Source organism: Schistocerca nitens, chromosome 8, assembly GCF_023898315.1.
Source record: "Schistocerca nitens isolate TAMUIC-IGC-003100 chromosome 8, iqSchNite1.1, whole genome shotgun sequence".
In the NCBI taxonomy this organism is placed as follows: Eukaryota; Metazoa; Arthropoda; class Insecta; order Orthoptera; family Acrididae; genus Schistocerca; species Schistocerca nitens.
This window is the reverse complement of record NC_064621.1, coordinates 609,223,411-609,235,415: the sequence shown is the minus strand read 5'-3', so window position 1 is coordinate 609,235,415 and position 12,005 is coordinate 609,223,411. Positions and strand designations below refer to the sequence as shown.

Sequence of the window (12,005 nt, the reverse complement as noted above, 5' to 3'; positions counted from 1 at the left end):
GGATCTTTCCTCTTTTTAGCAAATATTAATGGTGTTGTACAACCCGTTGACTCGCACATTGTAAATTGTGCTGATGACACCTCAGTTTTATTTGATGGTAAAGGTTGTGAGGAACTGAAATTTTCAGTAAGTAATGGTATACCAGAATTAAGTTCATATTTTCATGCACAAGGATTAAAGGTCAGTGTAAATAAATCCCAGGTGCTAATATTTACAACTGGCAGCTCACACCACTTGTGTAAATGAGGTATGCGGCATAGTGGCATAGGAAGCAAACGAGTTTAAATTTCTAGGGGTCCATCTGAACTCAAACCTCCGGTGGATTAGCCACATTAATGCCATATATAAAAAAGTCAGAAATGGGCTGTATCTTCTTAGCCAACTGTCCAAAATGGTGCCCACCCACATGCTTAAAACTGTGTATTATGGGACAATCTATCCCTATCTTAGCCACTGTACAGAAACATGAGGTTGTGCTGCAACATTCGCCTTAACAGAGTACTATTGCTACAAAGAGAGAGGGTTAAGGATTGTACATGGACTAGGCTACAAAGACTCTTGCCGTGATGTTTTCAGACAACATAAGTATTTCACTATATACTCTTTGCATATTTATAAATTACTTTTTTTGTCTCGCAGAAAACTGAAGTAACTAAATGCAGTGATATACATGACCACACCACCAGGTCCAAAGAGAATTACTACCAACAGTTAACAAGATTAAAAATGACGGACCAAAGCCCACATACTAATGGAATGATATGGTATAATGAACTGCCAGAGTCCACGAAAAATAGTAATAAAAGCAATTCAAATCAAAACTAAAAGAATTCTTAGTTGAAAAGTGTCTATTCACTCAATGAATTTTAAATGGTCAAGTTTAAGAGCTGTAAAACAAAGCATAAGAAAAATAACTGGCTGTATTAATTTGTGTAACATGTACTGAATTTTGACAAGCATAAATTTATTGTTTAATTACTACCTGTAACGCTAAGATCTAAATGTATTTTATGTTTGTAACTGTACTTGACTTTTGCAAACGGCATTGATGACAACACGCAAAATAAATAAATAAATAAAATAAATGAAGTAGCATGTTTTGTGGCAAGCGTGCAGGCACACAGACTCATCCCTGTGATGAACAGGATAGCTGTGAGGTCTGGACAGAGGAGTGTCGTCCTGATACTGACTGGCATCAGCATTACTTCAGTAGAGGCACTGTGCGAGATGTTTGTGTCTTTCTAATAGATGTAAGCCTCAAATATCATGCTGAATTCCACTGGCTGAAGATGGCAAGACCTGATAAGGTCAGGGAACATACAAGACAAAACATTGAGCAAAAACTGCAACTGAATTCTTGGCAAGTGGACACCTGGTAATGAGTGGGACCAAAGTGATAAAGGTCGCAGGCTGTACACCTTTTTCCTCCAACATAAGGGACTGGTTATGAATGAAAATTAGCCTATCCAAGCCCTGGGCACAGCCCTTACCCAGCAGATTTGCGGAGCATTTCTGCTTGCTGACAGTGGTGATTGCCAATGTGGGGAATATCTATCTTTGTTGATTTTAGGGGAGGGGACCAAACAGCAAGGTCATCGGTCCCTTCAGATGAGGTAAGACGCGGGAAGGAAGCCGGCCATGCCCTTTCAAAGGGACCACCCTGGCACTTGGCTGAAGCAATTTAGGAAATCCCGGAAAACATAAATTAGGATGGTAGGACACTGGTTTGAACCGTCATCCTCCAGAAAGAGTGTCCAGTGTGCAAACCACTGCATCACCTCACTTTGTGAGTATGGATCTCCTGAACATCTTGCTCTGTACTGTGAGCGATGCAGCCACTTACACAGAAACATACCAGGAATTACCACAGAGACACTACAAGAAACACTCAAGGATGCAGACAAATGGGAACTACTAAAACGAACACACAGAACAAATTTCTGAAATTGAACGCACTATTTATAATGAAATGAGATTATCAACATTCAGTTAGATGACAGTGAGACGAATGAGTTAGTTCAGATGACTCCGGCACAATGGACTCTTGTGACACTAACACCAACAATGACAAATGATGAATAACCTGAACATAACCAATGCTTTAAATGATGAAATAGTAACACAAAGACAAATTAGAATAGAAACCTGTTAACCTACTAATAGGATAGTTTGTGGCCAGTTATTGCGACAGGCTCCACTTAAGACCTGTAATTAGCCTACATTAACACAGAAAAACTGTATCACAAGTAATCTAGCTAATTAACACATATACAGTATAAAACCACAAACGAAATCTGGATATTAGAACAGTTATGCGAGAGATGGATTGGATTGTGACATCCCAGACGTGAACTCTAATGTAACAAACTAACACTATGTGCTGCCCAGGGATGTCTGGTTCGATAACACGTTCAGAGACCATCTCCCTTAGCAGCAAGGTGAAGGAACTATAACCAACACTAGTCTTTCATATCTTCTTCCCCTCTTCTTAAAAATTCTGCACGGTTCCATTTCGAAATTGCATGTAGTGTAATTTCAATTTCAGCTGTATCCCAACCAAAAAAGAACAAAAGATCTCCACACAGCCCCACCTCCACATGGTGCTGCATGTGCAATGGTGCCTGTAGCCTCAGCTCCATAGTTAAATTTTTCTGTGCAGTGGGGGGCTGTGGGTGCTGGCAAAGAGGAATGAGTGGAGCATACGGCCTGCACAAAATTTACGAGGTGGTGGACCCTAGTTGTCTAAATGCAGCAGTGGTAAAAAAAGGTCTTTAGGAAGGGGACGACTTTTCACCGATTGACCACATCCTCATTTGAAAGATCGCACGCAGAGTTTTTTTTTAAATTATTATTTTTTTTTATTTGGGGGGGGGGGGGGGGAGTGGTGCAGACTTTAAGGCTTATTAAATCTTTTATAGTCAGCTCTTTCTGCAGGTACATTCTTTGACATATTATAACTGGATCTCAGGAAAGGTCAAATGTTCCATTTACTATTTTTAAGGGATAATACCATTTTTCATAAACTTCTGATCTGAACCGTCCTCAGTTCCTTGCTTAATAAACCTCTGTTCCAGAACTCTGCTGCAACTGCATTAAATGTTAGTGAGGTGACATAGTGTGAACTCTGCTTTGTTTTACCACAAGAAGCAAATTTTAACGTGGCAACTAGAGAATTGTAGGTGTTACAATGCACCGATGACTGAATTATTGTTGGATGACAGCAAGTTTTACAAGTATAATGAAGTGATTGGACAAAAAACTGACAGTGCAGATTGCACAAACAAGAATGTAAGAAATAAGGAGTACACTGAGTTGGTTGAGACATTTCTAGACGGTATTTCAAGTGAGGATCATGGTGTGATAAAAACTAAGCTACAAAATTTAACTTCCAAGTTTCAGAAAAAATTCTTCATTTGTGTGCTTTGTAATAATTAATGTTATATTAAATTCATCTTTGCAGCTATGGCACATGAAACAACAGTGTCAAATGAGGGAATACCTAAAAAGTATGCAAGCAGATAGCATTTGCTGCTGTGAGTGAAAATTGGGCATAAAATATCATATCATCAAAATCTTTTTTAATTAACTGTTTTTAGATGTAGACAACACACCAGACTGTAAATACGTTTCATTACAGACCATTACTGGCATTTTATTTCAGTAAAATTAAACACATTTAGTGAGGAAAGTACACATTTTCTGGTAGCTGCAGAGACTGATTCAAAATACCTTCAATAATTTCAGAAATAAGCTCGGAATGAAGCAGTTCTCTTGAAACAAGTGCAAAAGGTGGGGTGGTGGGTGGGCGAGTTATACTAAGCCACTACTGCAGCGAGTGGCAATAAAACGTTGCTTGTACTATGTAAATTATTTTACAGGTATTGCGTAATTTTTCTTTCGAGAAATATTCACTGGCCTGTTGAGAATGCACCAGTCCTCGGTCTGCAGATAAATCATGAAAAAAATGCCAATTTACACCACATAGGAACGGACCTGGTCTGCGGGTCCAACCTGTCAGATACCCACAGTACTGGCCCGTCATGATAATTCGCTCATGTGAGGCCAGCAATTCACTCCCAGTCATGGGTCACTAACTGAAAGTTGATTAATAAGAGACTGCAGTAATCACTCAGTGCAATGAATAACTTTCGCGATTTGTTTGGATCTGAGTATTCGTACATCATGCCTCCCTGCCGCTCTTCACGGCAGCTGCTCAGCTAGCGGTGGTGGCAGCACTGACAGCAAGCTGGGGGAAGGAAAGAGTGGGGAAGGATGGAGTGAGGGGGGGGGGGGGGGGGACAGCACACAACACCCAGCTGTAAGTCAGCTTCGCCCAGCTAGCAACGATGCATGGCATCGCCATAAACAAACCATTTCATCTGCTGAGCGAAGAATGATAATTTCCAGGGTGAGTTCTTTTTCTCTCTCTCTCTTTTTTTTCTTTTTATCTCTCTCTCTCACACACACACACACACACACACACACACACACACACACACACACGCGCGCACACACACACACACAAACACAAACAAAAAAACAAAAAAAAAAAAAAAAACAAAAAACACCCCCTGGCATTTCCCCCCCCAACACGTTTTAAATTCCCTGATATTCCAGAACTTGTGGCAATTTGTGTGTGTGTGTGTGTGTGTGTGTGTGTGTGTGTGTGTGTGTGTGTGTGTGTGTTTGTAACAGCAGAGAAATAATAGTTGTTACAAACAAAATTAAGAAATTTAGTTCACAGGCAACAATGTAACGTAAAACATATGCACAAAAACATCTTGAGTCTCACAAACAAGTTTTAATCAAGATATGTATAACTTAAATTATTGGAGAAAAGCTTTTTTAAATAAATGGATGTAATTAAGATCCAGTGTGATCACAATTTGAAGCCAACTTCAGTGAAGTTGGCATACCTTAATTACAAATGCAAAGTTTGAAAATAGTCTACGATTTGTATTTGGAATTTTTTCCATATCTGGAAGTACATACTAATGAGAGCAGCTATTTTGAATGGAAATAATTCATCTGAAGTTCAAAACTTCAGACATTTGTCTTCAGTCAGTTTTAAAAGTAATTACCATGAATAAGTTTTCTGCCTACATAGGTAAGATAACAGCGAAGAGAAGTGAAGTGTCAGAAAGGAAACTGAATTATCTATGTTCTTGTGTTTTGTATTACTTACTTATAAATAAATTTATATTTCTATGAAAACCGAATTTCAAGCCTTCCTTTTATTTTTATGGACTGCTTAAAAATATTTGATCCATTCAGCTTTTTAGTTTGACACCATTCTTGGTACAAATTGTTCCACATTTGTGGTACCTAATGAAGATAACACTACGAGATATACATCATAAAATAATCCTTTTAAGTTTTCTTTAAATCACATCCTCTCAGACAACCAGGGCAGTAGTTAACTGAATCTCTAATTTGTAATTCACTGAGTATCTAATGTTATTTTTCTTAGGGATCTCAAAATACACACGATAATCTGAAAACACACAAAAATACTGCACCAGGAAGAAGGCAAGTGCCTTCCATCCCCCTAATTATATGTAAATGTTACTGAGTTGAGGTACTTACTTTTAACTTTTGTTCATCAAGTAACCTCTGATGTTTCTGGCCATTTATTTGCAACAATGGAGATGTATCTGCTTCTTCATCTTTTTTTCGTCCTCCGGTCTTCCCACTTTTTGGGGCAGCTGCCTGTTAGTAAATTAAAATGACTGTTACAGGTTATCCATTATAAAATATGAAGTCAATATCTCTCTCTCTCTCTCTCTCTCTCTCTCTCTCTCTCTCTCTCTCTCTCGCCCCTCCCCTGATATGTCACATAAAATTACCTTGTTCTTAACAGCCGTACTGCTCCCAGCTGCCTTTGCTCCTCCGCTCTTCACAGTCTTCACACACTCCTGCTCTTCATCTGCCATTTGCTTCACAGGCACATTTGCTTTCATGATAATTTGTGTAATAACAGACTGTGTAGCAGGCTGTAACACACATCAGGATACACATTACTGTGGAGGAATCTTCAAACCACTCGATAATGGCTCGAGTATTCTAATCTTTTGCAACAGCCTGCGCCTTTCGGGTCATTGAGTTACACCGATGTAGAAGGCTGAACTGGAGTATGTGACAGCTACACATCAAGTACTATGATTCTTGCCATAAATCTCACGTCGTGTAAAAAATTACCGGGAAAATGAAGTCATACTACCTATCTTTCACTGGCTGAGTAAAAACAATCCAGTTTCATAAATAATTATATGTTAAAAATATTTTATGCATTGTTTTAAAACCATCAGGAAATAATCCGAAACTAGTACTACTGTTCACGTTAAGTGGCAATACATACACGAACAATGAACTAAACGCGAGATCTGTCACTGCAGGTGGAGAATTGTCGATTATTTCATTTATACAATACTTTCTATATCATTACTGCATGCCATGCAAATATTTGTATATTTTCCTTATATCAGATTTAAAATATATTTGTGGGCTCATGACAATGTATCAACAACAAAGCAAAATGTTCATAACAACATTACAATGTATTAAAACAATTTTAAGTACAGCTTCTTTTCTGCTTGTCCATCAGAATGCTACTCTTACCTTCAGTTTTGCCACAGCTTTCATCAACGATGTGTGGCCCAAGTGTATTAGAAATGCTGGAACTGCATCCTGAGCACTTTTCCTCACATCTGCATTGCGGTCTTCCAAATTAGAAAATAAGTGAGGCACACACACAGTCAGTTCTTCTCTGGGGAAAGATTTTGGAGGTACTGTGAACATAAAGGTTTTGATCTTTTTTCCTTTTTTGATCCAGGCAGCAATAAATAGGACCACACAAATAATATTGATTTCTTACTGTCCGGTAACTTCTCGGCGAGCCAAGCCCAGAGTTCTGATCTTAGCACAGGACTTCCAGATTTCAGAGCGTCGCCAATCATTTCACCATCAAAAAAGACTTTGTAACCGCACTGGTCACCCCAGGTGTTTATACAAGCTGACGCAGCCGACCGTACCCACACCTGCAATGTTCAAGTAAACCACAGTCCTCTTACACCACCACCACTCTGAGCTTTAGACATGTGATTTGAGCTTAATTATAACAGCACAATACAGGGGCAAATTGCATCTACAGTCCTTGCAAAGCTGAAAAATCTCTTCATTCAGTAGTGTCCAGTTGTTTGCAAATATACTTTAAGCAATTCGCTACTTCCTTTCACAATTATCTGCATAAATGTCGAGAGTGCAATTTCCAATACTTCAGACAATAAAAACCAGCCAGGCTTGTGGAAGTGCAATGAAAAGCCAACTTTAATGCAAAAGCTTAAGGAGATTTCCCTGATGTGAATTGTGTTTTTATGAATAATCAATGCAAACATTTGAACTATCTTAAGTTTGGGAGCTGAAATGTTGGAATGTTCAATTCTGGGCAAAATACAAGTGTCTCTTGCCATTTACACAAAATTTAGTTACCTCAAACACTGAATGGTATGACAAAGGGACTTCAAAACAAGTAAGAGCATTGAAGTGCATACATATACGGCATAAAAGATACGGCAGTTTGCTGGTGGATTGAAAAACTCATTTCTTTGTGTAAAGTTTTATGCTGTCAATAGAGGGATCAGCGAAAAAAAATTGTGAAATCACTCACAAAGGTGGGAAATTTTTGGTCTAATATTGCAGAGCATATGAAGCAATCGTTATCAGCAGTATCAACTATATGTGCCAGCTTATTCTTCCTTTTAAACACTTGACAAGTTTAGCTGACTGCATGACAGATTGCTGCTTTGGACATAGTCAGCTGCAGTGGAACATACTTCATTGTGTTGAGACCATAAAATAAATTACCTGTAGTGTTTTAGCCTTGAAACTGCACCACAATGTATACTTTTATACTCTATAGACATTGACACACGCATCAGTTTTAAAAGACAGGAGGAGCCAGTTGAATTAAAATTCAGAAGCTGACTTTGCATGAAGAAGAACTGAGATGGTAGATTTCTTGTACTAGATGATGTCACCTGTCGGACACAACACATTGTGACTTTGACAAGACATGCCCTCTTAAGCTCTACATGCCCTTACAAATTTAACACCTAGAACTATCTGCGAAACTGCCAGTGTTTCACCTTTCTAGATACACCCTGCAAATGGGAACAGAGTAGTCCATGAAAAGTTTTTTGTATCAACCACAGCATCCTGGCCAACAAATGCTTTCAGAAATACTATATTGCTCACGTGCAGGACCATATACAGCTTAAATTTAATTCAATTCCTTCTTTTTCACTTAAGAGCTTTTGAGGCTTACTTCATTTTTCCAGATAGAATTTAGTTAATGTACACGATGATCATGTAAAATTGTCAACATGTCATTTTAGCCTCTAATTTCATGTAGCCCTAATCTATAAACACCTACCTTGCTGTCACCGAGTCCCTGCAAGAAGTTGGGGAACAGGGTGCGGACGTGTACTTTGCACTGGGAGCCCATGGCAGCACCAAGGCTTTGACAAAATGCAATGGCCGCCACTGCTATCTTGCTGTTGCTATCAACAAGTCTGAGAGCGAGGACAGGAGGCAAATCTCCCAGATTACTTGAAATGTATTTGTGCTCGTTGACAATATTCACAAGCTTCTGCAGTGCTTCAATCCTAACCTGAAGAAAAAATATTTGTTAGAACACATCATGAACCAATACATGAAAGGAGCAAATATTTATTTATTTTGAGGGTAAATATGGAAACAGCACCTTCCAGTTTTTGTCAGCTAGCTCACTGAGCAGAGCATCAGTGATGTGGGAACTGATGTCTACTTTCTCCATCATGTCATGCATGTTCACTTTAACTTCTTCCGGTGACTCAGCGTCTCCATCGGCACCCTTCTGACGCCTCACAGGATCAGGTGGGGTTTCCCCATCATGCTATAAAAAATAACAGGTCTCGTAACTCAAGTATTTGATAAAGTACAAACAAGTCGTCATGATTGGCAATCCCCGCCAAACACACTGCAGGCCACTTTTTTTTAATGCAGTGTCAAAATACAGCAATAAAGTTTTCAGGCTAATAATTAAGGCAGACACCTAAAGCTGCAACTAATTATGTAAGGCCTAACAGTTAATCAAAGAGACAGGGGCAGAAGCTTAACCAGGTCACTGGTGTGTTCACAAAGGCCTAATTGCCAAATTACATACTGCAAGAAGCCATTTCACAAAGGTCATCCAGACAGCTGAAAAGCTTCACTTTACACCCAACCTCATGTCACAGGTACAGAGCTTATTTTACAAGTCAGTTGGCACGTTAAGAGAAATAGCCACTACTGAATTTACATAGCCTTACGGGAGGTGTCGTTCCATCTGTCATCCATTTGTGTACACTGCAAAATTTCTTGCAAAAGTCCAGAGTAGGCATGTTCTGTGCAATTGGTCCACACACTATTATTCAAGTAAGGTCAATGCTTGGCATTAACTAGTCTAAGGAATACATAACAGGCATTTTGACATTTTGTCATCACAGGAGAAGACAATCACTGGCAATAACTTGCCAAAAAATGGTTAAACCATTTCGGGGTATTTACTGCACAAACATTTAAGTAATACTACTGCAGTCCGTTTTGTGCTAAGTTACAATGAGCTAGCTACAAATTTCCTTTTTCAGCAAGAGAGTGCAAAAGTCATGCAAAATCCAAAGCACATATCTTGTGTATTATGCGATAAACACATTAAAAACTTTTTGGTACAGTCACATATACAACAAAATTAAAATTTTTTCCTTCCAGAACATACCTGAAGAATACTTTAGTCAGCAATGACAAAGATGATGCAGATAGCATTAAAATAAGGACTTATTAGCAAGCAGAATGAATTTCTGAAATAAGTAAGTGCCATGAATATATGCTGTTTCAAAGTACTGGTATGATGATAATCTGTCAAAACGTGTCTTTATGGTAGAATTTGCTATTTTTGTTGACAGGAAATGAATTATTTATGGTTAAGGGCTTTTTGTAATTTTTGTTCGCTCTGCTATTGAAGTATGACACCTCATTGAAGATTTATCAAAAAACCTCCGTTTTGGTACAATTTGTTATATAAGGGTGTGCTGGAAAGTTATGCCTCCAATTTAAAAAAAAAAAAAAAAAAAAAAAAAAAAATATTATATATATATATTCTGTTCTCAGTACCGGTTCATGTACTGTGTGTCATGTATATCACTCATGTGGCTAACTGTCCTGCTTCGCTGATGCAAGAAGAAACTCTCTGCCACTAGAGGGCTCTGAGTTTTAGCATGTAACATGGCACTGTTTACATCAAGAGTATGAGGGACAGTGTGCTATAACCTAGTTTCTAATCCCAAAAAACATGCCTCCAACTGAAACCCATAGAGAATGAAAGCTGTTTACTGTGACAATTGTGTTTACATCAATAATGTGCAGCATTGGACCCATCCGAATCTCATTGATGATCTCTTCAGAGAAGAATCATAACACGGACACAGCTCTAAGGTACGAGTGGCATATCACAAGAATAGGTACAGGCCATCATTGCCGAACTGCAGTAACAAACTGTGTGCACAGTGAGTGCATCAAATGCTTACTCCTACTCCCAACATGAAACTGAGGGGATTGGACATCTGTCAATAATTTCTTTTGTATTTTGAGCCAAAGGGTGGATGGTTCCTTAACAGCACTGTAAGGTGATGAAACCTCGGTTCCTTATTTTGATCCCGAATTCAAGACAACACAATGGCATTCTGCTACAAAGTATCGCTGATGCCAAAAGGCTCAAGACAATGCCATCAGCAGGTGAAGCCATGCTCACAGTTTTCTGGGATGGTCAAGATGGGGTGCATTTGAAATTCATGCCTACAGGCTAGGCAAGATACAGCGGGGCACTCCGAAAACTGAAACAACGAATTCAGAGAGTTCATCCACATGTGGAACACCCTCTTTTAGCATGACAGTGGCATACAACACACAAGTGCTGAGAAATCTGCAACAATCTGATGCATTGCATTCACTGTCTTCTATCAACCTCCATACAGTCCCAACTTGGCCCTACGTGATTTTCATGTTTCCGAAACTTAAAGAAAATCAACAAGGACTTAAGTTTGACAGTGATGATTTAGTGCAAGCAGAGGTGAGGTGATAGCACCATAAATTCAAATATTCTACAGTAACTGTATCAACAAAATGGTCTCTTGTTGGGAGGTATGTGTGTGTTGCCATTTGACAGAATATTAATAAAGTTTGTTTTATGTTAACACTAATGTTGATTGAGGTGTGATCAAAAAGTAATGGGAATTTTTGTTTTTCTTAAAGATTCTCTATTCATCATCATCAAAGCCTTCAACATCACCCCCCTCAGATATACATTTGAGCTGTCAATCTTTGAAGCACTTCTGGAACTCACTTTTCGTTATGATGTTCAGCTCCTACACCAGTTCTGTTTTTATCTCACCAAAATGACGTCCTTTCACTGTTCTCTTAGCCTCAGGAATGGAAAGAAGTCATGGGGTCATGTCCGGTGAATACAACGGCTGATGCAACATAATTTTTTTTTGTTTTTGTCAGAAAATAAAATCAGCATTGAAGTGTGAACGGGTGCACTATCGTGATGCGATTTCTGTGAGTGGTTTTGCCACAATCTGGCCATTTTCTTCAAACTGCTACAGACAAACGGCACATAATTTCCAGGCAGAGTTCCATATTGATTGGACAATCATAAGGCAGGAACTCATAATACAATACCCCATTGTAATCTAAGAAAACAGCGATCAGAGCATTCACATGTAATCGTACTTGTCAAATTTTTTTTTGTCTTGGTTCCCCAGGCCTTGCTTTCACTGTTACACTCATGTACCCACCTTTCCTGATCTGTTATAACCGTCTTTGGAAGTTCTGGATCACTGTCTACTTCATTAAGCTATCCCTGAGTGATGTCTACATGACATTGTTTTTGGTTTAAATTCAACAATTCTGCATGCTTCATGCCCAAAACA

At 38.8% G+C, this 12,005-nt stretch overlaps 1 protein-coding gene across 2 annotated transcripts in view; it reads right to left on the bottom strand.

Moving 5' to 3' along the window:
- Window positions 1-12,005, bottom strand: part of LOC126198491 (protein mini spindles) — a 170,248-nt gene that overhangs the window by 44,825 nt on the left and 113,418 nt on the right. For both annotated transcript variants that reach the window (XM_049934864.1, XM_049934865.1), the window contains exons 16-21: window positions 8,762-8,932; window positions 8,432-8,668; window positions 6,875-7,037; window positions 6,619-6,788; window positions 5,847-5,993; window positions 5,587-5,709 (exon numbers count right to left, since the gene is read on the bottom strand). In XM_049934864.1, the coding sequence (XP_049790821.1) occupies window positions 5,587-5,709; window positions 5,847-5,993; window positions 6,619-6,788; window positions 6,875-7,037; window positions 8,432-8,668; window positions 8,762-8,932 (1,011 nt within the window). The remainder of the gene's footprint in view (window positions 1-5,586; window positions 5,710-5,846; window positions 5,994-6,618; window positions 6,789-6,874; window positions 7,038-8,431; window positions 8,669-8,761; window positions 8,933-12,005) is intronic.